The sequence below is a fragment of the Chamaea fasciata genome, unplaced genomic scaffold (genome assembly GCF_029207755.1).
Source record: "Chamaea fasciata isolate MVZ Bird 193981 ecotype frontalis unplaced genomic scaffold, bChaFas1.0.hap1 SCAF_8, whole genome shotgun sequence".
NCBI classification, from domain to species: domain Eukaryota; kingdom Metazoa; phylum Chordata; class Aves; order Passeriformes; family Sylviidae; genus Chamaea; species Chamaea fasciata.
In genome coordinates, this window is record NW_027094093.1 from 33,631,399 (window position 1) to 33,658,035 (window position 26,637).

General features: G+C 40.3%; 1 protein-coding gene across 5 annotated transcripts in view; it reads left to right on the forward strand.

The window, feature by feature from the left end:
- Positions 1-607: 607 nt before the first annotated feature.
- The window catches only part of SPOPL (speckle type BTB/POZ protein like), a 33,193-nt gene continuing 7,163 nt past the window's right edge, over positions 608-26,637 (forward strand). The window contains exons 1-8 of one of the 5 annotated variants that reach the window (XM_066190394.1): positions 608-818; positions 15,476-15,610; positions 15,790-15,911; positions 16,181-16,332; positions 19,848-19,975; positions 24,042-24,219; positions 24,314-24,369; positions 25,945-26,067. In XM_066190394.1, coding sequence (XP_066046491.1) covers positions 15,533-15,610; positions 15,790-15,911; positions 16,181-16,332; positions 19,848-19,975; positions 24,042-24,219; positions 24,314-24,369; positions 25,945-26,067 — 837 coding nt within the window. In that variant the 5' untranslated portion in view covers positions 608-818; positions 15,476-15,532. Of the gene's footprint in view, positions 819-13,354; positions 13,541-15,001; positions 15,022-15,125; positions 15,220-15,244; positions 15,374-15,475; positions 15,611-15,789; positions 15,912-16,180; positions 16,333-19,847; positions 19,976-24,041; positions 24,220-24,313; positions 24,370-25,944; positions 26,068-26,637 lie in introns of those variants that run through there. The other 4 variants (XM_066190396.1, XM_066190397.1, XM_066190398.1 and 1 more) reach the window with 4 other exon arrangements.

Sequence of the window (26,637 nt, forward strand, 5' to 3'; positions counted from 1 at the left end):
CAGCCACAGCTTCTCTGGGCAACCTGTGCCAGGGCCTCACCACCTTCAATATTTTTCCCCTAAAATCTGATCTAAACTCACTCGCTCCATCTGAACCCGTTTCCCCTTCTCCTGTCACTACGTGCTCTTGTAAATAGCCTTGCCTCATCTTTCCAGTAAGTTCCCTTCAAGTACTGCAAGGCCGCAATGAGGTCATGCCAGAGCTTCTCTTTTCCAGGCTGAACAACCCCTTTGTCTCAGCCCCTCAGGAGAGGCGCTCCATCCTCCTGGACGGGCAAGGGAACATCAGGCCACACAGGAAGACACAGGAAATTCCACCTGAGCATGGGGAAGAACTCCTTTCTGGAACAGACTGGCCGGGGAGGGTAAGGAGATATCTCAGCGGAGACATTCCAGAACCATCTGGACACAATCCCTGGGCTCCGGGATAGTTCTGTGCGCCCCGATGATGCGCTGCGGTCGCGGGGAGCCGTCCCCCAGAGCCCCGGGAGCGTTCACCCCCAGCGGCGTCCCGGCCCGCTCCGCTCCCGCCCCGCCCCGCGCGCGTTCCCGGATGGAAGCGGCGCGTCCCGGGGCCGCGTGACCGCTGCCTCCCGGAAGTGCGGCGGGAGCGGGAGCGGGGCCGTGCGGGAGCCGGGAGGTGCCGACAGCGGGGCGGGCACGGCCGGGAGCAGCGGGACTCGGCGCGGGCAGCGATGCGGCTCCGCCGCCGCCCGAGCTCGCCGCCTTCGCCTCCCGCCGGGCGCCGGTGACCGTCACAGCGTCCCCGCCCCGGCGGAATGAGCCCCGCCGCGCCGCCCCGCCAGCGCCGCGATCCGGTACGTGCCGGGCCGGGGGTGTGCGGGGGGAAAAGCCTTTGTTGTGCCCTGGGGCCCGGGGCAGCGCCGGGGCTTTGCTGCGGGAGGGCCGGGCCGGGCCGCGGCCGCCGTGCGGCGGGGCGGGCGGTGTCGGCTCTGCGCGGTCCGGGGATCCAGCGATCCAGGGATCCTGCGATCCCCGGCTCGGGCTCCTGCGGGGCCCGGGGGAGCGCTGCCCGGCCGCGGAGAGCCCCGCGGAGCAGCGCGGTGTTTACCGCCCGTGCCCTCAATATCCGCCCCCGCCCTCCCCCCCCAAGTGCAGTTTGTTTTGGGAAGTTCACGTCGTGTGAGAAAGCTGAAAAAAAAAAAAAGATGGGGGGAGCGGGTTGGTTGGGAGGTTGTTTGCCGGCTTTGGGCTGCGGCAAAGTTTGCATCGGGGAGCGAATGGTGCGCGGGGAAAGCTGCCCTCGGTTCGCCGGCTGCGCGCACCATCTTAGACGTGGTCAGGAAGTGGAGTTGACTCAGGCTCTGTTTCACCTGATGATGTCGCCTGCTGAAATTCCCGGGAGTCCGGGGAAATTTGCATCACACTGAGGCTGTTCGAGGGCAGAAGTAGGTGAGAAAGGCCGCAAAGGACGGAAAACGGGAAAACAAAGGAAACAGCGGGAGCGATATCGGCGAGCTCTTGGTGTTTTTTGCACTGTAGGATACTGAAATCAGCAATCTGTTTAAAAGCGTAGCTTTGCTTTGTGACTGTGTTCTTCATTTCTTTTCTAGAGAAGTGTTAAGAGCCATAAAAATGGTATTTGAACAAAAAGGGTTGTCTCGAACCTCCTGCCAGGAAGAACAATCTGTGACAGAGTCAGGCAGGGTCCTTCCTTATTCTTATCAGTTCTGCAGAAAACATTTTGATAGATATCCCATATGGTTACAGGAATTTTTGCCACAGTGGTTTTGGGCTAAAAGATTTGTATGACTGCCAAGGCATTTTGTTTTAACCATAAGCAAATGAGGTTATTAAAAAAAAATTCTCATCTTCTGTTTGTTTTTTTTTTTTCCCCTAGAAGTTTTATTATTTCTAGAAATAAATATCCCTTTTTAGAGGGATACTTAGCAGTTACTGTCACTTCTGAAAGTATTTTACCTGGCTTGTCTCTCTGGGCCTTCTAGGATGTGTGGCCAGGACAACCATAAATGTTTGTGAAGGATTTCCAGTGTGTGTCCTGTTGCATGGTATTTCCCCCTCACTGTGTAAGGGGATATTTACTCAGGAAAGGGAAAGTAATTTTTAAATAATATGCCTTTGTATATAAAGCTGCAAGCTTGGTACAGGATTCCAGGCTTTGGTACATCAGCAGAAACTCTCTGCTGGAAATCTGAGATTTTAAATATCCAGAAATATCCTTGGTGTTATATTGCCTTGAAACAGCTTTCTGCCAAACTTTTAACTTTGGTACTTTGCAGCCTGCTTTTGAACTGTCAGTGAAAATAAAGAGTTACATTCTGTGCTTGCATAGGCGGCACAAGCTACTTGTTGCTATTAAAAACTTGTATATGCTATAGACAAATATAAAATGAATTTGAAAAGCCACCAAGTTTTCTTTCTGGCCCTAGTCACTGATTTCAACTGTTAGTGCATGCTTTTTACAGTTTTCCATGTTCAGTTGAAATCACTTGAAAGTACTTTTTTTTTCGCTTTTTTTTTCCTATGGGTTATGTTTCTCTGTTGATTTTTGTACCTTTGAAAGCACCCAAATTTAAATATACAGGAGAGAAAATGGAACCAGTTGTCATTATCAACATAAGTTAGAATGGAGAAGAAATGACTGAGGACAGCAGTAGGAAACAGTTGACTTGCACTTAAATCTCATCTTCATTCATTCTTCCCAGGTTTTCTGTCTGCATTGGTTGTTTTTTCAGCCTTTCATATACAATCTCTTCACATCTGTTCACTTTTATTCTCTTTGCATCTCATACTCTCATAGGAATGGTGGTAATGAGAAATTTGTCCTGTTGAATATCTCCAGGTGCTGTGGTATGCCCAGGCATAGGCTTCTGTGTGTCTTGCCTTACAAAACCACCTCAGCCTGCTTTTTTTTTTTTTCTTTTTTGTTATATTTTGTTATATTTTCCTGTTGATGACAAGTGGATATTTTTGGTGTTTTTTTCTCACAGTTTTTGTGACAGGTTCATATGCTCCTTATGGGCATTTCTGTCTCCTTGTCAAAAGCAGTCTGCTTCCTGTGTATTTAGCAAAACCTGGTGGAGACTAAGGAAGTCTTAAGTGAGATTGTTACACTTCCCAGAAGCAGCAACCTGATACTTGGAGTCATAAAATCCTGGGGTCTTCAAAATACTGTGCTCCCAATCAAAGCATGAAGACAGTGCATTTTGTCATGTATGTCCTGGGCCCTGTATTTTTAGGATGAAATAGAAGGCACTTCCCTCAGTGCTTGACTGATGCCTGTGGTCTCCAAGAGCCTCTTGTGCCTTGGCACTGGCACAGGTTATCCAGAGAAGCTGTGGCTGCTCCATCCCTGGAAGTGTCCAAGGTTGGATGGGGCTTGGAGCAGCCGGGCATAGTGGAAGGTGTCCCTGCCCATGGCAGGGGTTGGAATGAAATGGTCTTCAAGTTTCCTTCAAACCCAAACCATTCCATGATTCCCTTTCCCCTCTACAAAATACACGCGTATTCACAAGAGACATTCCTTCCTTTGATTTCTTGAGAAAATTTCCAGTTCATGTTCCTGTAACATTCTGTTGCTTCTTGTCCCACTTATATCAAAAGGCTTCCTTTGGAATTGTCCCTTCAAATGGAAGTAGGAAATCTCTCATTCAGATTGTGCTGGGTTCTCAGTGGAGATTTTGTTGCAGCACTGTGAGACGTGGAGGTATTTTAGTGGTGGCAATTTGGATGCTGTAGTTTCTAATTGAGAGAAGATAGTCGCTTGCCTTAGTTCAGTGGGTGTCCTAAGAAGTGTGTGTAACTGTGTTACAGAGTGTGTGTTTTGCATAAATGTGGGGTTTTGTTAATGTTTTAACTATTCAGCTTGTGTGGTGGAATTTTGGCTGGAGTGCATGTTCAGTACTGGAAAGTGCTTAACCTAAAAACCCTCAGCTATAAACCTCAACTCTGTTGGTTCCATTTTATCCAAATTTAATAGCTTTCCAATGTGTTTTTTGGTAGCCTGGTTTAAAATTATTCTTTATCAGCTAGAAGGTGTTTTTATGTTTGGTACAAGGAATCACTTTGCAACCATGCATGTATCTGTCAACGTTGTTGTGATGAGTGTTTGCATATAGCATTTGGGAAATGTAGTGGAAAGTCAGATACTCTTTCAGCTGATTCAGAAAGTCATTGGCATGGAATAATCCAGAGAGCTCACATGTCCAAATTCCCTGAATTAGATTCCTTATCCTTGATGCTGCCTTGCATCTCCCAGAAGCCATTTATCACTTCATTTTTTTGGTGAAAATTTTTACACGTGCTACTTTTAAGAGTCTGCATCAGCTCGGTTCGTGTGACATTTGCTTCTTGTACTATATTGTGACTTGAATTCTTAAGTAGTTCAAGGGTGAAGTATCATTTGATGTGTAATTTACCTGTGTGCTTTATAGAAAGGAAAAGCAATTGTGTGCCAGGGAGAACGCAACAGAGTAGCTCTTGGCATTGGCAGTGCTGCTGGTGGTGGAGTAAATGTCTCCAGCAGTTGGGAAACTTCCAAAGTTCATGGGGTGGGAACCTCTTATTGTTGTTGAGCGGAAAGGATCACTGGGTGAAACTCGGGAGCCAAGCTTTCTCTTGGCCTCCTTCCTGCTCGTTCCTTTATTGCCCGTCCCCTCCCAGGAGCTCGCTTACCAGTCGGTCAAGTTTTTTGCAAAATCGATTCATGAGCAGGGCTAGGAGTGGAGATGAAGGAAATGGGGGGTGATGACTTGCACTTGATTTCTTTCAAATGCCTTGTTTTCTTGTGTACTCAGTGTTCAGCAGATTATTTAGACCTGGGTGTTTCTAGAAGGGCTTGGGGTGGTTGCATCAGCGGCTGCTTCCTGAGCAATTGAAATTAGGTGTAGGTGCAGAACTCTGGCCTGAGGAATAGGTGGTAAGAACTTTCTCCTCTGGTGTCCTACTTTCTAGTTCTCTGTTCCATGCTGACTTTTTCTTTGGAAAAGTTCACAAAAGCTTTCGTTTTCCTGGCTTTCTTTATTCATATTCAGTTTCTAATTGATGAATCTGCTTTCTCCATTAATGTGGCCTGCAGCCTATGAAGGACAGATGATTTCAGTACACAGAGTTTAAGTTAAAAATCACTGGGTTAAGTCGAAATAAAATCTGAACACCAGTTATTTGTTGTTTTAAGAGCTTAATAAATCAATCTAGTAATTCAGATTAGCTAATAATTTCTCTAAATCCATTAGAGGAGACATATGCTTACTGTCTTCACAGAAGACAATAGGGCTGTGAATTACTTCATCTGTAGACATTACCTCAGCAACAAAACTATCACTCCTTAGTGGCAACTTTTCTTAAATATTAAAACAGGTAGATTCCTTGTTAACTGAGATTAATTTCAGAGTTGCTTGTTTGTATTTAAAACTCTTCAAGATAAAACCAGAACTGTTTTGTAACGAGTTTATATAACGAGCAGTTAATATAGTTTGCTTCAGGGATGGAGCAATATATAATGAAAATTTTAAATTTTAGCTTCTTCTTGTAAGTATCATATGTACCAGTGGGCACACTGGTATTTACATATCAAGTTGAGTAGCTGTTCTTGTAACAGGACAAAATACTCAATTTAACTAACATGCTTGTGCTGTGTACAAAGTTAATTGCAGCAATTACTCGTGTTCATATGGATTTATGCCTCTTTTTGGATTTTTTTTCCGTGCATTTGGAAAGTTCTGCATAGAGTCCGTATGAGCTTACTCAAAGTCATATTATTTCAGTTCTGAAAATGGTATTCTGAGGACGAAGTTGTCTGAAATCTCTGGCTGATTGGTGTGATTGCAGGTTAATGTAGTGCTTTGCTGTGCTGACTGTCCAAGTGGGTGTGATCTCACTCTTGGGTCTGGCACTGCACTTGGCTTATCGTGGTTTCAGAGGAATAAAAGGTATGAAATCTACTTTCAGTGGATTTTTCTGATCTCTGCAGAATATGTCAATGTAGATTTTTTTTTGTTTATTTATGTGCATATAGTGAGCAAATTTATATTAAAAATGGCAGCAGAAAAATATTTGTGTTGCAATGGGTGATATAGCTTCTATGAAACTGAAACTTCTTATATTATGAAGTTTGCATAAATACATTTTGTGCGAGTTTTGCAAAATCCACTGGGCAGGTGGTTGATCCAGGGTAAAAAATACAGTAAATAAATCTGAAAGATTTGAATTATTACTGTTGCATCTCATGAGAGCCATGTGATTAGGGGAGTTCCTGTCTTGCTTATGGCAAAAAAAGCGCCTTTTAAATAGCATTCTGCTGAAGTGGGGGTTTTCCCTTTTAAGAAAAAAAGAGAGGAAGGGGAGAGAGAAGGAAAGCATGCTATAACTAGGAGTGAAAGAAAAGCTTCCATAGGGCAGTAATCTGCTCAAAATTTGTGTGGCAAACTTTATACCCGGAGTTAGTTTCTATGATTAGTTGTATTAATACGATCACCAAGCAAAATCCACCGTTATTCTGTAGTCAGTGGTTTTGCCTATTGTTTTACAGGCCAGGCATCGTTTTTAATGATTAAATAGCAGTTGTGTTTGGAAATGTGCCATCCCCTCCAAGGAGTGTGAGCCTCCGCTCACTGAGTGCTGAGGAGAAAGATATATGGCAGTAACATCATCTAGTGTTAGTCTGGGTTACTAATAAATTACAGTGTCTGAGCTTTCAGAGGTTTCCAGAGTCACTTGTAAAGAGGGGCTTGGCACTTGGTGTTGGCTGACTTCTTGATTTCCTGGTAGTAAATTGCATTTTTTTTCCTGCTGTTTGTTTCTGTGCCGTGGGGGAGCACTTTTCCGTGGCAGCGCTGCTCCGTGTGTGTGCGAGGCCGCCTCGTCGGGATGATTCACGGTGTGGTTGTGTCTCCTGTGGATGGAGGCAAAAAGCAGCAGACTCAGATCTGCTTCTGGTCTGCCGTGTTTGACAGCACCCAGAGATGAAACCAAATCTATTTTACTCCACAGCCAGGCCACCTCGACAGGCCTGTGCCAGCCTCTTTGCCTTGCTGCTTACTTGGGAAATTCTCTTCAGTCTTGAGCAACTAAGACTGAGTAACTGGGGAAACTTAGTGGAAACTGCCAAGATTTGGATTGTTTCTGTAGTGGAAAAAGGGATCTGAAACAGATTATATCAGAATGGTTCTTAAATCCTGAAGTATAAGCAAAACCTGGATGTTTTTTGAAGAATAGAATGGTAGAGGCTGTCTACTTGTCTTTGCAATTCAGAAGCCAGTTTCTGTTGGACTAATATGTGAGCTGGACTCAATCATCCTTCCAAGTCAAGATATTCTATGAACTTTTAGGATTTTCTTTATCTCTGTGAGTCTAAACCAGTTGAGCTGCAGTCCAATCCTGAGATGTCAAATTTTGCTTGCATCGATGGCTTTTGGAGATTACTGCTTCATATTCACCGAAGCAAGTGTGTGTGCAGCTCTGCCTCTTGACCTGCCTGTCTTTCCCAGGATCTGTCTAATCAGCTGTTGTGGATTAGTTCAATTTCAAGACTGTTGGGATAAATTAGCATCAAATGCAGTTTGGTCCTCTGGCAGGATTGAGTTTTAGGCTTTTTTCCTCAATTTTCTAGCTTTAAAGTACCAGTTGTTTTTTGCACGAGGTCTGACACTCAGGCATAGAGGCCTGAAATGAGCTGTGACACTCAGAAATGTGGCCACTGCTTTGCCAGGGGAGGTAACAGGGCAACAAATGACTGATCAACCCCCTCCTGACAACATCTGTGAGTATGAGCTTTTGCCTGCTGAAAGCTGTTGGACCAATTCGATGTGAGCTTTGCAGGTGATGCCAGTCTGCTGAGGTTAATGAGGAGGTTTTTGCTGCTTGGTACAGCTCCTTTGCAGCAAATGGAAGCACCTATTTCCAGAGTACAGGCCAGTGCTTTTCGCAAATCATACGGGTTTTTAAAGAAAAGAAAAGCTAAACAACCCAAACCACTCTAGACTAGCTGTGAATCTACTAAAGGAAGATATTTTTTTGTTACAGTTGAAATCAACTTTCTGTTGTCTTATACAAACCCCTGTTCTAAGTGCAAAGAAGAAAGTTAAAATAAGAATTTTCGATTTGGTGAACTCTTGATTGTATGTGAGTAAAGCATTTAGGGAAGAAATGTCTTTGTTTAATATACTTTCACATGCCAATGATTTGTTGGAGTAAGAGTAATGGAGTGAAACTAAGGAGGGGAAAAGATCACTTTGGCTGTATACCAGGAAACAAACCCCGACAGCAATAGATTATTTGAATAGAATAGTTTCCCAAGAGGAATCGTGATGGAAATACCCCTCTTTTGGGTCCTGTAAAACTAGACTGGGCAATGAAAATGAAAAATGCTGTAAGAAATAATCTTGCATTTCTTCTCTGGGGAAATGTATAGATGAGTGCTGTAGGGATTGGTCTGGGACATCTAATACAGAGCACAGTGGGTTTCCTATATTAGAGAACAATAATGCAAGGCGAATGCTGAGGGATTTTTATCAGTGAGCTTGGCGGATGTAAACTAGACAGTTTTAGTTCCATCTCTCCTGAGCACTTGGGCTTTCTCACAGCTGAGGTAAAATTCAGCTTTATTTTTCAAAGCCTTAGGATAGGAAAGAAAATTTAGAGAAAAGCCTGAAAACAGCATGTATACAACTTTACAGTTTTTACAACCAATGGTATTATCTTGCTAATTTTGAGCTGCTGACTTCAGTGTCATCAGTCATAGGTGCACCATCATCCTTCTGAAAAGTTGGATGATGTTCTCAGTTCCCACGTGCTGAGTTTTGCCTTGCTGGTTTTTTTTTGCTGGAACCACCGTGAGGATGCACTTTTATATTCTGGAGTCTTAGTTGTAGCTATTTTGAGATGTCTGTGACCCCCAGCTGCCTGCCCTCTCTCTGCTGGAGTTTACTGTCCCTGGGCAGGGGTGACAGGGTGGATATGGAGTCTCTCAGCTGTCACAGCCCAGTCCATGGTAGTATTTTTTTTCTCACTGGAAAAGTGTGGAGAGAGTCATGAATTGGCTCATGGTGTGGCTGCTGGTTGTGTCTCCTGGCAGGGCACAGGCTTCCAGCAGAGATGTGGGATGGCAAGGATGAGATGCTAACCATGAGGCACTCAGGAGCAGCCAGAGCTTCTGATTTAAACCCCAAAGCTTGGGTTTGTGTCAGCTTGGTTGCTATTAAGTAGTTACAGAGCAAACATACACTTAAATAAGCATTTTTTAATATCGTGTTCTAAAAAAGCCTCAAACCTTTTTAACTGTTACAGCCTGCCTCCTCAGTGTCATAGGAGTTTCCTGTGTGTAGCCCAACTGCTGTTCCCTTCTTTTGCCCCAAAAAGGAGAACATTTTCATGTTAGAAGTACTGCAGATAATGTAAAGTGGAGTACCTCCTTAACCTGTAAGTTTTTTAACTTAGGGGATGGATATATGTTATTGCAATTGTGTAAGTATGAGTAATTCTGTTCACTCAAACGATGCAGTGATGGATGGGGTTTAAAATCAATAAATGCTGAACACTGTATTTAAATTTTTGTAGGTATATCTTGAGTGTGTTTTCAGAGGAGATAATAACTGAACAAATTGGAAAACTGCCTGAGCTTAATAGACCTTTCAGACATCTGTTATTGTGTTGTGGATCATCCAGCAGGAAACTTAGTTTAATAGTTAGCTGTTTAGGAAATACAACAGCAGTTCTTTCAAAAAGATCAATTGTGAAGGGTTGGAAATTCTCCTAATTAAGAAAACAATCCTATTTCTGGCAAAGGTCTCTTTTTTTTTCTACTTACTAGTAAAAATTGTAGGGATTTATGTAAGCTTAATTGGCTCATAAGACAAACTCTTAAACAAAAAAAAAAATCAACCGTAGGTGTTTCATGCAAAAAAGTGTGGCCCAGGTGGTGGGTGGCTGTTACACAAATCCTTCTGTGGTCAATGAGAAAGGGACATGGCTTTTTTCACTCTTAGATAGTTTGGCCTTTATAAGCTGATGCTGCCTAGAACTGGGTGAAATAACTTTGTCTTTGGCCTTAGAATGTCTTTCACTTCAGACATAACTGTTTTGGTTGGGTTTGTTTGTTTCCTTCATTTTTATATTCATAAATGTATTCTTTCTCAGCCAAGAATTGAGGTGGTGTTTTTTTCCGAGAAATTGTCTTCTCTGTAATTTGAAAAATGAAACTGATTCCTTTAAGAAATATTGATAGTTTTATATTTAACACTTACATATTAATTATATAATACTAAGTAATACTTTATTCACTGGTAATGAGAGGAAATTAGATGATTATCTCGGTAACTACACCGTGTTTATTTTGAATGGGTTTTTGGGAGCTGATATTACCGAATGAACAATTTATTTTTTTTTTTAAGCCAAACCCTCAAAATTTCACAAACTATATTTGGTTTCTAAATCATGTATTTACTAGGAATAAAAAGTTGGAGGAACAGAATGTTATTGACCAGTTCAACTTCAGAAGGTGATCTTTATTTCAGCCAGTGATGAAATACCAGCATTTCCAGAGAGGGGGCAAAAAGTGAATTCATAACAGCTTTGCATTTTGTGCAATGTTGAGCCCTGCTCAGGGAAAAACTGTCGCCATCCGAGTGGAATATGAAGGGCATGCACTTGGAATTTGTTGGTGTGACCCTGGAGGGAACCACTGTGATGCTGGAGGCCCGAGCCCTGGGAAGGAGAGATGCTGGAAGGAAGAGGCTCAGCAGGAGCTGATCACTGAGTTCACAGGGAGGGAGCAGGACAGGGTCACTGATTTGCTTTGAGAACGATCCTTGGGTTGGATTCTGGCAGGCTGGATTTGACTTTGGGGTGTGTTGGGTACCCTGCAGAGGACAGTTTGTTCAGCAGTGTGCCTGCTGCAATCCCTCACTCAAACACCGAGGTAAGCCATGGCTGTGGTTGATGTGCAGCACCTCGTGTGCTCCTGCTCCACTGTGCCTGCCCTGGGAGAGCTCCTGGGATCTGCTCCTGAGGACAGAGCTGGCCCAGCATCCTCCTAATGGGGCAGCAGCTCTTCACACAGCTTTGTGAAGTGTTTTCTGGGGTTATTACTGGGGGTGTAGAAAATTCTTCTTTGCGTGTTCCTGTGTATGTGGTGCTTTCTTAACGAGCTCGTCACTCCTTCAGTTGAGATAATTCCAGCACAAGATGTAAGAGACTGGGAATGTGCTCTTGTCTAGCTCTGAGAGGTTGAAAAGTAACTTTGTTTATAATAAAGTTGATAAATACTCAATTTCACAGAGGGGGAAACAGTAATATTTTTGAGAGTCATGTTATTGATGTAGGAAGTCACTTATGATCTTAAGATCTAGGAAAATGGAGATCTGATCCAGCTTTTGATGAAAATCTGTGCAAATGCATTTTTTGGAAGGTAGCCTGTGCTTTCTTTGCACTGTGTGTGCAAGTAATTAATTAACAGTAGTCAATTTCAGTTTAAGTTTAGTATAAGTATTTGTTTGAGTAGGACAGCTGTTCATTTAGTTCAGAAATAAAATATGCTTTGAGATATCTCCTTGTTTTCATGTTATTTCTGCCTGCTTGCTCACTGTAGGAGGATCACCTCCTCAAAGATCCTAATTTAACAGAATCTAGTCCATTTGCTGAGCAATTATCAGGTGAAGCCAGTACATTCCTTAACAGACCAGTAGAAGAAGTGAGTGATAAGCCCATCATTTTTGGGGTCTGGAGCTACAAGCAAAGAACCTTTGACCTTTTCTTCTTTTTTTTTTTTTTTTTTTTTTTTTTTAATAAGACTGTGAACACAAACTCTGAATTAAATCAGCACTGGCTGCTGTACAACATTCAGTATGAGTGTATTAGAAAAAAACCCAAACAAAGGAACTTGACACCCTTTAAGAATACATCTCATTTTCCTTTTGAAAACCAGAAACTTCTTTTACCCCATCCATTAAAGGTTGTTTTCCTGTTCCCAGAGCATGTTTGCCCTGATGGTCAGACATTTCTGCCTGGCAGGATGGCCACGCAGACTGGTTTGTTGGGCCGTGTCCAGACAGGCACAGCATTGCCTGAAAACTCTTGGAGCTGTTGTCTGATAATGTTCCATCATTTCGCTGCTTTGTTCATGATAGCCTGCAGAGTAATGAATGCAGGTTCTAGCATGAAAATTGTCCCTCTAAGTTGTTCCATCCTGCAGATAGCAGACCTGTCTTCCTGCACTTCACTGATTGAATTCCACCCAGTCGTTCTCTGACTGGTTTTGTGAACTCCACCTCTCTGTGTTCCCAACCATTTGGTCTAATAGGCTGTGATGAGGGGTTGGTACTTGGAAACCATTTTGTCTGAGCTGATGACAGTGGCTAATCAATGATTCATAAACAATTTCTTCAGAGTAGTATTTAGTCTCCTCCCTACACAGAGCTCAGAGGGTGAGCGTGGAGTGTCATCTCTGTTCTCACCTTCAGGCTGCCTGTGCGGGGTCCATTTTGCCCTGGTGACCATTGGTGGTCTTGCTGTCAGTCTGAGGACTGCAAGAGTCCTTCTCCAAACACCTCTACACTTCAGGACAGCATCTTGAAAGTTTGTGTTGTCTCTCACCTTGTAGCTCTGGGAAATATCGCCATGACCCCACCCAAATCCCAATTAATTGATTAAGGGAAGGGCAGAGCTGCAGCACTGCTAAACCATTTCCATCCTTCACCCTGTCTTTTGGTACATGTTAACAAAGGATCAGAAGCTCTGTTTGTTCATTCTCCCATTATTCAGTTTGTCTTGGTAGGTCCTTTGTTTTTCTTAAGTTCTGTGCTCAGGCGTACTGAAAAATACAGACAGCTCCTCAACACAGACTCCCAGTATGAAAGATTTAAAGTTACTGCTTTCTGCCAGTTTTCTCAGCCTAAAAGTGTGATTGGCTTAGCAGATCCATGCAAAAAAAGTGAGGTGTAAATCTGTTCCTCAGAGAGTTGTCCTCAGAGGGAGCATCATGAAAATCAGTTGTCTGGTGTTGGTGCTGCAAAGGGGAAACTTAACAAAAAGCTGAGGCTATTCAGAAGGACCTGAGAAGTGCACTTAGATGAAATCAGGCCTTCCTTAAATAAAGGCCTTGCAGCAGGTGGAAGCAGCCTCTGAAGCACAGATGCCTCGGGTGGAGCAGGTACAGACACAAGGCAACAGATGGACCTGAAAGTAATTGCAAATAACTACCTTTGCTTAGAGTTTAATTCTCAGCGAATCAAGCTGATTTAGCTGTGAGACGGGAGTGGGCAGATAACTACTGGTAGCTGGCCCAAGGTCACTGAACACTTTCTTAAAAGAGATTGTGTACAGCAGTTATTTTCAGGCTTTTCCAATTTAGAAACCCCTTCAGAGCAAATTTGGCTCAGATCTGCTGCTCCTTCATGGTTACTGGGAGCTGACTGGTCTAATGGGCTGAAGAATTGAGGTGCAGATGAGAGATGAGACAGTCCTGTGCATCTCATGCAAATGACAGAATAAGGAATGGGCTGTATTTCTTGCTTTTAGCTCTGGAGAATCTGGAGGAGCAGCAAGCAGGTTCAGTAAGGCTGAGGTAAGCTATTCTAACCCTTTCAGGATATGGTTCTGTGTCAAAATCCAAGGCATTTGGGGAACAGCTTCAGTTGTCACCATGAGTATAGGATGTGCTTCCAGAAATAATGGTCATATAAGTGCTGATATTTGCTTTTGAAAGCAAAAGTTCACCTGTATCCTTCCCAGGAATTTTACTCTGGGTTGTTCTATACAGAGAATCAAAACCAGTTGTAAGCATGTAATCAAAAACTATCTAATCACAGCATGCACAATATATGTGTTTGCTGCATAAAAAAAAAATGAAGCAAACAAGTTCAGTTATCTTAAATTTAGGGATGATGTTTGTTTTTCACTTACGGAGAGTGCTAATGAGGTGCTGAATGTTGCCACAAATAGAAGTTTTATTTGGGGAAAACTCATTGGTTAAAGACAGCTGAATTGTGTTTATGATTAGTTTTCAATGTCTCAGGGATCCATGTCTTACAGGAGACCTGTTCAGTGTTTTGTTTTCGCCCTGTCATAGCAGATCTGTTGGTAGACATTCATTAAGGGATATGATTATAAAGCATCTGCTTCCTCATCTGGTAAAAACTGAGAATTAGCTTTCTTTTCAAGGTCTTACACTTCTGTGATTCAGAGCAATCACCTGTCAGCAGACTTTGATGTGGAAGGGCTGCTTCATCCCATGAGTGAGAAAGGCAGAGGGGAAAGCATCCAGTGAGGATCGCAGCATTTCACAGACAGAATCCTTCCCGTGGGAATAATGAACTTGTTCACATCACGACTGAATTCTATGTGCTCTTGCAGTGTCTTTTTACCAATGTTTGCATAAAACCTTGTTTCGAAGTGTTGCTCCGTCCCTGGAGAGTTCCTTCGTGATTAGTGATGTGCAATCACATCTTTTGAGGAAGACAATTAATGCTGTTCTATCACAGCTAAAAAGAGCTGTACAGTGAAGCAGTCAAATGTTGCAGCGTGATGGTTGCTTTTAAGTGATAGCAGGATATGTTTAAAGAAACTTCCTCTACTAAGAGAAAATGTTTTGTGACAGAAATAATTGATTTTTTTTTTCTGGTTTGATTAGGGCTCATTTCACTTTTGAGCAATTTAATGAAATGGTTTAAGTGACAGGAATCTGTCCACAGCTGACAGCAGACCGTCCCTTAAAGGAGAGGCAGCCAGGAGCCCAGAGCTGCCCTCTCATTGCCCACCTTTCTTTCATTAGGCAGTCACAATTACTGCTGTGTAGCCAGGTGGGAATGATCTGGGCAGGTGACTCAGTTCCTGATGGGCAGGAGGAGCTGTAGTGCTCTCTCAGGCGCTGGTAGTTCATAACAAAATCACTTCATTTGTTGTTGGGAGTTGACTGAAACTGTTTTCTGGCTTTGTCCTTCAAGAGGGATCGAGCACGTGGTTGTGGTGATTATAGTTCTTCAGCTGTGTCTGTTGGTGTTAAACATAAAAAGCATCTGTGGAAAAAAAATACTGCTCGAAAAGCAGGTTTGATTCCTTACCCTCCATTCAGAAATCTCAGGGTTGTGTGAACCTATTCTACTCCCGGGTGGCTGAGTGTTCTTGTGAATTGTGTCTGGGTGAAAAACTGAGGCAGTGCACTAATAACCGAGTGCTCTAGGTACTCTGCAAATCAAAGGGGGAGAGCCTGAAGAAAGTTATAACGCTTCTGGAGTGGCCAAAGTGGTAATTTGCGAAGGGGGTGTTGAAATACTGTCATTAGTGGTGGTGTGTGATGCACAGGTGCTTGTTTTTGTAAATTGCTGTGTGAGAGCTCAGGTTTTGAGCACCAGTGGTTGTTGATGTGTGACACCCAGCAGAATCACTGTCCTCTTTTCAGGTTTAATTTTCAGATGCATCATTTAATAAACACAGTAAAATGAGTTTTTGTATTTCCCACACCTAAAAAGGGTGAACAAAATGTATTAATTACTTTTCTTAGGAAAATTACTGAAGCTTGGATTGCTCTCTTGATACTATAAACCTGCAATAAGTGGCAATGTCAAGGGTTCCCACCCCACCTCCTCCTGGGGAGATGTCCAGTGGACCTGTGGCTGAAAGCTGGTGTTACACACAGGTAATCTACATAAATTCCAATGGCTTTATTTTCTATTATTGTCATAATAGTCATTGAAAAACCCTAAACTAACGTTATTGACATACTGAAAAAATATAGCTGACAGTCTAAGTAGTTCTCATAGTTAATGCTTGATATGTAAGTTAAATTTTCTCAACATTTTCTGGTCTTTTGTTCAGGTTAAAGTAGTAAAATTTTCATACATGTGGACCATTAATAACTTCAGTTTTTGCCGTGAAGAAATGGGTGAAGTTTTAAAGAGTTCTACATTTTCATCAGGGCCAAATGACAAAATGAAGTGGTAAGGTCTTTGTTTGAGCAAGTGCTTTGATTTTCTTTTGGGGTTATTTTGCTCAGAAAAAATTGTAAAGTTAAATTACAAATGAATATTAAAACTTTGATGCTTCTTGAAGGGTTGCTGTAGGTATGGATCGGTTCTAATTTCAAAATGTCAGCAATTACAAAGGAAACATTTATTTCAGTAGCATTTATTATTGTGTCTTGTAAAAGTATTTCTGAATTAATTTTGGGTACCATTTAAAAATTACAAATCCTCCATTTTTTTTGCAGGTGCCTGAGGGTAAATCCAAAGGGATTAGATGATGAAAGCAAAGACTACTTGTCATTATATTTGCTTTTAGTCAGTTGTCCAAAAAGTGAAGTCAGAGCAAAATTCAAATTTTCCCTGCTGAATGCTAAAAGAGAAGAAACAAAAGCAATGGGTAAGGCAGTGTTAATGTGGTTTTGTAAGAACATCAGCAATGTAATTTTTTTTTCAGTTGAGAGCAGAATTTAATATTGAGATAAACTTTTGAAATACCTTTTTTAATTTCCTTTTAGGAACTTAATTATAAAATCCTGTTCATGTTTCACACATTTCTGATCACGGAGCTATGCTAATTCTATCCTGAGCAGTATAAATTACAGCACATTACCAACTGCTGTCACTCCAGGTCCTTGTCACTTAGTTTTTCCAGCAGATTATTCTTGTTTCCTGTTAGTAGAGGTGTATTTGCTTGTTTGTAGCTACAGTGGAAGTGTTTGATTTCCATTGTTAAATACATAAGCAGACATGGCTGGGTTTTTTTGCATCCTTTACAATATTTTGGTCTCTTTCAGCTGATTTACACTGTAATCAGTTTTAAAACGTGTGCCATGTAACCAAGGAATTAGAAGACTTTGAAATAACTGGTGATTTGATTTAATTGTTGTGTTGATATGAAAAACGTATGGAAGGCTCTTAGTTTCAAACTTGTGAGCACAACCTTCATTGGAAATGCTTTTTGGGGAAGCTGGGATTCTTGTGGAAATGAATAATTGAATGCTGATCTGCACTGAATTTGTTCTGCTGCCAGTCCTGTATATGAAGAGTATCTATTTTTCTTCCCTTCTTCTACTCCAGGACTTAAGAGATGTTTCAAGTCCTGTTTTGTTGTGAATTCTGCATTTCTTGCAAAAAGTCTGTAGTTCTGCAGTGTTTATACCCAAAGTTTACACTATTTCTCCTTGAGTAGCTAGGCCCACTTGTAATCTCAAATTGAATCCAAAGAACTGAGTTCAAATGTAAAAATTAAATTACTGGACTCTTTGGAAGGAAGGTAAATATATATGTTTCACATGCATCTTTCACTCTACCAGTCCTTTTACACTGATGGTGATGGTTTCTTCAGTCCCTGCAAACTTCCTTCTGGAGCTTAGATGAGCAAGGCTCCACTTGTGTACATTTGGAGAATTGTTTGGAGACTGTATTCATTTGGACTTGACACAGTCCAGGAGAGGATTGGTATTTGTAGTAAAATGTGAAACTGTGTCAAAAACTGTTTGGAGATAATCGTGGAAGCACAGAATTGTTGAGTTTGCACAGGAGCTCTGGAGGCTGGCTGACCCCAAACCCCTGCTGGAAGCAGGGTCAGTTTGCTTGGGACTTGTGGTGCTTTGAGATCTCCAAGGATGGAGACTCCACAGCTTACCTGGGTAATCTCTTTTAGTCTTTAGCCAGGTCCTGCTGGCCCTTTTTTGTCTTAGGGGTTCATTGTGGGTTCTTGTTGATTTGTTGTCCCCCAGGACCCCAATCTCCAGTGTCCTGTTTGTTCCTGACCAGTGGGTCTGTAGCAGACGCCCAAATCCTGACCCATCAGCTCTCTGTGGTTCATCATCCACTGCAGTGCTAAAAATCCTATGAGTGGGCGTGTCTTCAGCTTCTGCAGTAGTAGCTGTGCTCTGTTTGGCACCACAGGAGTTATAAATATGTTTTCACTTTGGGAAAGTACCAACAGAAGTCTTATTTCTTGGACTCTCCAGCCATTTGCCATCCGCTTCTGTAGATGCTGTGTGTTTACTGAGACAGGAAAATGATGCCCCTCTTCCAATATCCCTTGTAAATTGATAATTCATGCATAGGCTGCTGCTTCAAGGGATGAAGCTGTGTATGAAACAGATAGCAAACTAACATTTAACTTTATTAGAAAAAAAAATACATTTAGACTTCTGTGCTGCTCTATTTTGATTCTTAATTTGGGGGTTAACATTGGTTGTTGCTGCAAAGAGTAAAATCTAAGTCTGCAGAGTAAAGAATTTGGCTGAAGCTAGAGAATAAATTTTTCAATGCTTTTGAGAATGTGATTTCCTAATTTATTTTTTTTATTTCAATGTAATGATGTTAAAAGTTGGTGCAAGTGTGAAAACACTAATCCAGATGTTGAAAAAACGAGTCAATAATTTTTTAAAACGTGGTTTTCTTCCTTGATATACAGATTTTCAAATGTGAGCAGTGTTGTGTGTTAGTTCTGTTGCCCTCAAAGGGCACACTGCACTTGAGTGAGTGCATTACCCTCTGCTGCTGTGCTCTGCATGGGTGAGGGGTGGTTGATGCAGGAGTGTGATGAGGTGACAGGGACAGAGACCTCACACCTCCTGCAGTGTCAGCTCCTGGGTGGCTCTTCAGTGCATTCTGAAAATACGGTGAAAATCTCTGCAGGATATTTTGCTGTATATAATCCTAGTGAAGAACTGCTCTGAATATAGTTTTTCTTGGAGGTGAGGGCAGTGTGTGACACGTGTGTGTTTTCTGTGGTACATGCTGAAGAGTGTTCCAGTGGTGCTGCCACGGTCAATAATGTAGGGAAGTCTGGCTTTGTTTTGGAGGCTGTAGAAGGAATGATATTTTGACAGATTCTGCCATGAAAAACTCTTTGCTTTTATTACAAACTTCAGATTTAAACCTCTGAAGTGCTCGCTGGAAGGCTGAACATCTCTGCATACAGCAAATGAGATGGTGACGTGTTTCCTGCCCAGCTTCTTTGGATCTCTTAATGACATCCCTCCCCACGTCCTCCTCTGCTCTTATTTCAGTTTTCTTGCTGTCTTCATTTTGAACAATCTTTCTAAATTTAATTCAGAATGTGCTTTATTATACTTAGATTCTCAAAGCCATTCCCAAATAACCTCTTTCCCATATTATACTTACAGTATATCGTGCTTTTTCCTGTGGTTTAATTTGGGCAACAAGTGGCCACTTTTTAGTCAACCAGTCATGTAAAATGTGTGATCTTACTGAATTTACATGTGTTTGCACTGAGATGACTGTGGGAATTCTTTTTTTGGCTGTGAACATTAGGAAAAAAAGTTATCACAGCAAATCTAATGGATTAAAAAAAATATTATTTTAACTAGGGCCAAAAGGTAAATACAATTAATAACTTTTAGGACCAAAACATAGCTTAGAAGTTGAAAGCTTTCATTTCTGTTTTGCTGTTTTAATGCTTTTACTGTATTTCAAACTAATTTCAACCTGTGAAACAAGATTTTCCATTTCAGGAAGAAGTCAAACCAGATTGTTATGACAACTGCAGAGCGTTGTCAGGATGGGTTTGTGGTGACAGATTCACTGTAATGGTGCTTCCCTCTGTACAATTCCTGTTTTGACACATTGGCATTCTTAAACACTCACTGAAAAACTCCTTGTGCCTGGATGGTGCCTGAGAGATCTAAAGAGATGATATGGTTTGAATTACAAATTGTGCTCCACTAAGTTCTGTCAAGTGTTTTATAAAATAACTCTATTACAATATTTAAAAGGTTTTAATCAGTTCTGTGTTTTCTAGAAACGAGACATGTGATCCAAATGTGTGAAACTGATTAATTTTTTTTATTAACACTTAGTCTTGCTGTGGAATTAGGTGTTATTTGTTAATGTTTTTCCTTTAACTTGCTGTATTTGTACACAATTTTTTATCAGAAAGCCAAAGAGCATATCGATTTGTTCAAGGCAAGGACTGGGGATTTAAGAAATTTATCCGAAGAGATTTTTTACTAGATGAAGCTAATGGTCTTCTACCAGATGACAAGCTTACATTATTTTGTGAGGTGGGTAATAATTTTTAAGTAATAAAATTTTAAATAAAATGTTTCCTGCTTTAATACATAGAGATTTATGTTGATTTTAACAGTATCATACTCTAAAATTGTCTTCTGAAAACTGTAAGCTTGGTTAAATATCATTGCTTTGTCTGCGTTGCATTTTGTTGTTTTTTGGTGCTTGCACACTGAATTGTAGAATATTGAACTGATCACATGTAAACTGCTGGACTTCTCCATAAATTTGCTACAGTTGCATCGGAATTGACTGTAGAGTTATTTGTGGTGTGTGTTGTCTGTAAAAATGCTCTTTTACTGAGGTCACTTTTATTTAAAGAAGTTGTGTTTGGAATTAGGGGATTGGTTTTCACCGGATAAGCAGAAGGAAACGTTCACATACTGGTTCACATCAGAAAACAAAACCCAACTGATTGTCAGAATCTATATTCCTTTAATATCCTAATTGATGGCTAACCAATGAACAGATCTTGTCAGTAAATTAAATGCTTTCTGTTTTGACTAATTGTTACATTTTGTTTTCTGTATCCTTTTGTTTTCAAGTATCTTGTAGAAGGTGTGCTTGATACTGAAAACTAATTTTGAGAACTGTGGTATAAATTTAACTTCATGGTGTACTGTGGGTTCCTTCTTTATAATACCATTTATGCTCATAACCTAAATTTCCCTATTAAATTTCAGTTAGAAGCTTACTCAGTGTTAAAAATGGAAAGTAGAGAAAGTAGCAGTGTAAGTGGAGTGTATGTTGAATATACATTGACTAGTTATCTGGGTGCCATAAAGTGATTAGTGACTTAGGAGGATGATAGATGCTCTAACTGCTAATAAATTTGCTTTGATCTGTGTATTTACAGGAAATGTGTAAAATTGTCTTGGCAAGATTACAATTTAATTATATGTCATTATGCTGGGTTGGAAGAATAATTGAAATGTGGCCCTTGAGACTAGATATTGCAAATACAGTGCATCTTATTTTCACTTAGACAAGTTAAATTAGCTGCATGATAAATTTGTTATGAATGCAATTATTTGGGTGATAAAAGCAGATATAACAAGTGTTTTATGGCTCTGTAAAGATACTTTAGAGTATTTTCTCTTCTTAAGTTGTCCTCCTAATGAACACTTTGATGTAAATGAACAGCTCTTAAAAGTAGCATGTGGTTTTGGAATAGATCACTCTCTAATTTTAGAGATTAAGTTTGTTTAAAAAACGTAAGGAGAGGAAATACTGAATTTCCACAGAGAAATACTGTTATTTAAATTTTGATGCTAATCACTGAATTTAGCTGTGTTTTCCTGCAAAATGTCTCAATGTTTTAATGTGAGTTGCTTTTGTGAAATGTTGGACCTACCCCGATTATAAATGTTGAAGGAAGTAAAACATTTAGTTGTTCACAGTGAGCATGTTAAAATAACTTCTGGCTTGTTTCAGGGTGAAGGAAAAGCTCAGAAATCCAAATATTTTAAGAATTTCTTTCTTTGGATGTGTGATACAAGCTCTTCAGCTGTCCTTAGAAATGACAGGTGTTGTTTGAAGGACCTGTTTCTGTAGACAAGCCTGAAGTTTTTTGTCCTTTTAAAACTTGACTGTTAAGCTCCAACTTCCATGTTTGCCTTCCTACTTGTTTCCTCTTTGGAAAACTGGCTTTCCACTTCTTAAGCCTATATTTCACTTGGCTTGATAAAGCTTGTCAGATGTAGCAGGTATTTAGTGCAGGTCACTGGTTACTGTCTGTTGGTTAGCCCTTCTTCCTGCTGGCTTGCAGGAAGATTATTTGGTTGTCTTTGGCCGCAAAGATGGTCTTTCTTTGTTGCCAGAGATTCCCAAGATCAGCTGGGTATGCCCTTGGATTGGACCTGAAGGGCTGTTAAGCTTAATACTTTGTAAAGTCTGGTGCTGCCACCAGCAAGTGACCTAGTGACTAAATACAACCTCAGTTTTTTGGGCACACTGATGTCTGTTTCACTCAATTCTTCCTTTCCATATAATCTGGAAGTACTGAAGCCTTGCAGATGTTCCATTTGCTAATGGAATAGCATGTTCTCTGCTTTCACAGATCTCTTACCTGAGTCCAAGGAGTCTTTATATCACTCTTACCATTAGATTACCACAGATTCAAAATTAAGAAAATCATGGACATGATCCTTGTGAAGTGTCATTACACAGAACTTGTTTAAGTTGACAAGTTTTCAATAGTAATATGGGAATAAACTGATTGGATTTCAGCTTTATTTAAATAAATTATAAATAATAAGAGGATGCACTTGATTTATGGTGGGCTGTCTGGACAAGTGAGATATGAAATATCAGACCCCTATAATCCTTTGTATTTAGAATCTTCAAAGGACAATACACGCCAGGTCACGAGGGTGGGGGAGATTTGAATTCAAACTTTGCTTGGGTTATATCTTAAAAAGATGACCAGTAGCAAATTGTTGTGTTGCACAGCTCTCAATATGTATTAGAAACAGTTCTAAAACAGAAGTTTGGAAGGTCAGAGATCAATTTAAGTGCACTTAAAGAGTGTGTAGATGACTTTCCCTAGGCGCTGTCTGTAGCTAACAGGAGGATGCTGTGTGGACAACTGGGACCATGAACTTTGAGTCAAGGCTCTGGAAAAGCAGAACTCTCCGCAGGCCACAGAAGATGAGCTTGGCTAAACTAAAACTTTGTGTGTATGTATATCTCCTGAAATCACTGTGTATATGAAAACTGGGAAATAGCTCTATAGATTTTTTTCTATGTTATAAATGTATGGTCTAACTGTAAAAGGGAAATTTTGCTGTGCTTTGGGTTTCTTTTTTTTTTTTTAAGGTGGAAGAATATAAAGGAATTTCTTGTATTCACAGGGGGGTATGAGATGATACAGGGAATTAGGCGGTGATTCAAATCCCCAAGCTGCTGTCATAATTGGATCATCCTCCTCCTCTTCTAGTCTGGAGTTTGGCTTGCATTGCCTCAACTTTCTGTGAATCTGAGCTGTGCTGTTTTTGCTTTATGCCAGATTTATTCCACATGCCTTTGGAAATCAACCAAAGCCATGGTCCTAACAGTATCAGCGTTTTCTCTTAAGATCTAATCCTAATTTTCTGTATTTGGGAGATGGAGTGATCAAGATCTTGTAGTATGGCTTGTTAAGAAGGTTTTATTCTCAGGTCTGGGCTCTCAGACAAGAGAAGCAAAATCTGCTTAGCTCTTCTGTTTTCCTAACACACTGATTATAAGAACTTAGTATGTGAAGATAACTGAAAAAGCAGCAAAGAGTGCTGCTGTCCTGTTTAATTCCTGTATGAAATTCTTAAGCATAGGGAATAATGGCAGAATCCTCACTTCAAATGCACATATTTCAATTTTCTTAACTGCTTCTGTACAGAAGTTACATCCTGTGAGCATGCATTTCATTATTGAATTTACCTACTACACCTTGTATTTTAAAGTTATGGCTTTGAATCTTGTTTGGAAAACAATTGCTTGTGATTCCTGCCTCAACTGGACTAAGTAAAATGAAATAATGAAGGAGCTGTTACTTACACTTAGTTTTCATTATCACACTGCAGGTTATGTATAAACTTAACTGTCAGTACATTAAGGGATATCTTACTGAAAAATTCTGTGGATTGTTTTTGTGAAACTTCTGTAACCATGGGATCCTGATGATCTGTATAGAATTTTATATAGTGTATATTTTACTCAGATGTGTGAACTGCTAATTTAACTCTGAAATAGCATTAACTTGTTTTTGTTCCCCCTGGTTTTTTAAGAACTGTGTCTGTCATTTATTTTGGCATTTGTGTCAGGTGGCATGTGGTGTTGTGCTCTCTCTTTGTTTTGGTTGGATAAGTACGCAATATTAGAGTCTCTAAGTAAGCCCTATTTCTTTTATGTTACTTAAAAGTAAACTGTTAAGCATTGGTTTATGGATCTGGCATAATGCCAGAAGCTTCACTGTTTTTTGCTTTGTTTTGGAATTGTTGGAATTCAAGCAATAGGTACTGTGATTTAATTATTGTTGGCATTCAGTAATGAAGGAGTTGTCTTGCTGTGATTTTCTGTTAGGTAAGCGTGGTCCAAGACTCAGTAAATATATCAGGACAGTCTAATACAAACACTTTGAAGGTACCTGAATGTCGACTAGCAGAAGATTTAGGGAATCTCTGGGAAACAACAAGATTTACAGATTGCAGTTTTTATGTAGGAGGACAAGAATTCAAAGCTCATAAATCTGTCCTTGCAGGTACTTTCTACTTTTGTATTGCTATTTTTTTGTAATTTAAATCGCTATAAGTTTAAAATTCGATTTTATTTAATATTTACTTTTCCTGGTACAGCACGATCTCCAGTTTTCAATGCAATGTTTGAACATGAAATGGAGGAAAGCAAAAAGGTAAGCTTCACTGAAGATGTTACAGGTAAATACTTGTACCTTGTGAAAGAGGAAAACTTGAAGTAGAGCATATTGAGGAGGATGAGGGTTCTTATGGTGCATGAGGGCAGGAGGGACAGTTCCTGAACCTCTCCTGGTGAATTCTGAGGGAAGTTGTGTAGAAAGAATGGAAAAGGGCTGGAGGATTTGGATTTTTTCAGGTACTTGCATCTGCCCTAGATAATGTTCTTAAACATTAGCTACAGGTGTGATTGACCTGGTAATCTCTGCCCCCTTTTTGCCTCAGTTTGTATCCTATCAGCTGATTGACTTGACTAAGGTTTTGCTGTAGAGTATTGAAGTGTTTTTTATGGTAACCAAGAAACAAGAGGTGAATTATGACTGGAATTAAGCCCTCAGGCAGTGGAACACTTCTTTTCATTTGCAGCTTCTGCAGGCACTTGACCTGTGTAAGTGTTTTGATGGGTGGTTACTTAATCAGCAGAGCACTGCTTCTGCTTTTATGCACTTGATATCTCCCACAGTGAGGAGCTGTTTGTGTCTTTCTTGAAGAAGAATTATCAAAAATGGGTTGGTTATAAGCAGAATCCATGAAAAAGTGAGGAATTGATCACCTCACAAAAGGGTTATGATAGGTGATCATCATTTGGTCTTGAAAACTGCAAGGTGCCGCTTGTGTGCACAAATACATGAGGTGAACGTGGTGCTGTGGTACAGCTGAGGGTCACTTTCCTTCCCAGCACCTCTCCAGTTTGGAAACTGTCACAGGTGGAATTGGAGTATTGGGAGCATTTTATTGAGGTTCCTGGACTGAAAGAAATCCGGACAGGTCACAGTTTGAGTAATGTGCCATGCCAGGCCTTTGCTTTCATGTTAGCAGTGGATTTCCAGTGCAGCCCTGCTCCTAAATACTGATAGGAAACCAGACCATGTTCATCTCCTGTGCCTGGCATTTTTATACCCCATTCAAAAGTCTGGTGTTTGCTTCTGCATCTTTGACATCATTTCCTACTTCATTACTTGCTTGTAGGGGATACTGTTATGGGATTGGTCAGGCTTGCAATGCCACTCTTGTATTAGGACAATCTTCAGCTGTGTGATGTCATTTCAATGTGTTTGCTTTCTAGATCCTCAGAACAAAACCTGCCCTGTGTTGACTCAGTTTAAGCTGAGCCAAGAAGGGCTCAATTTGTTTTGTCTGCTGCTCTGACTTCTGATACTCCAAACACATTGCCTTTGTGTTGGAAACTCAGAAGCATTTTTAAATATTGCTGAAGCTGTCTTGATTTTTATGTACAGTCTGTGTGATAGACTCTTATGCATTTTTAGAAAAAAAAAAAAAAAAGCAATTACTTTATATTGCTGAAGCTTTTCCAGCTCATTTTTACCTAACTGTTAAGAGATTTTTTGATTGTTTTTGGCTTAACATTGTTGAATGTTACCTTAAATTTGTAAGGATTTTTTATGATGCATAGTGAATGAAAACCTGTAGCATTCATGCAGATGATGTTTAATATTCACTTAGAAATTGTAGCTAAATTCCAAAGATTTTTATTGATTCTTCTTCTTTACCAGAATCGTGTAGAAATAAATGATGTAGACCCTGAAGTTTTTAAAGAAATGATGAGATTCATTTACACGGGAAAAGCACCAAACCTTGAAAAAATGGCTGACAATTTGTTGGCAGCTGCAGACAAAGTAAGTAAATGACTCCAAAGTTCCCAAACCTGATGTTTGCTTGGGGAATGTTGATTTAAAAAAAAAAAAATCTTATATTCAGATTGTTTGATATAAATTTTGCTTTTTTAAAACATAAGAAGCAGTTCTCAACAGAAATAAAGGAAGATAGGAAAGAATAGACTTTTTAACAGTAGAAGACCGATAAATCTTTTTTTAAAGAAAAGTGTTTCAGGTATTTATTTAGTATCAATGTTTTTACAAATTGGAGATCATTAATATGATTTGGAAAATAGGGTTTTGAGTAAAATGTACACTAGATCTTTGTATTCTTCAGGAAGATTTATCCAAGTTCTTGAATTAACTATGCTTCCCTAAAGTACTGCTACGTTAGAACTTTCATCTTTTTGTCTTCTCTACAAACATAATAGTTCTGATCTTTCTTCTTTGTTGGGATCTTGTCTACACTTAAATTTGTTGTTCTGAAATACTTTTTCTACTGTGATTTTTTGAGGTAAAGTGATTTACAGCAGCCCAGCAATTAAGGTTTTTTTGAATGCTGGCCTTGATTTAGGGCATAATTGATAAATG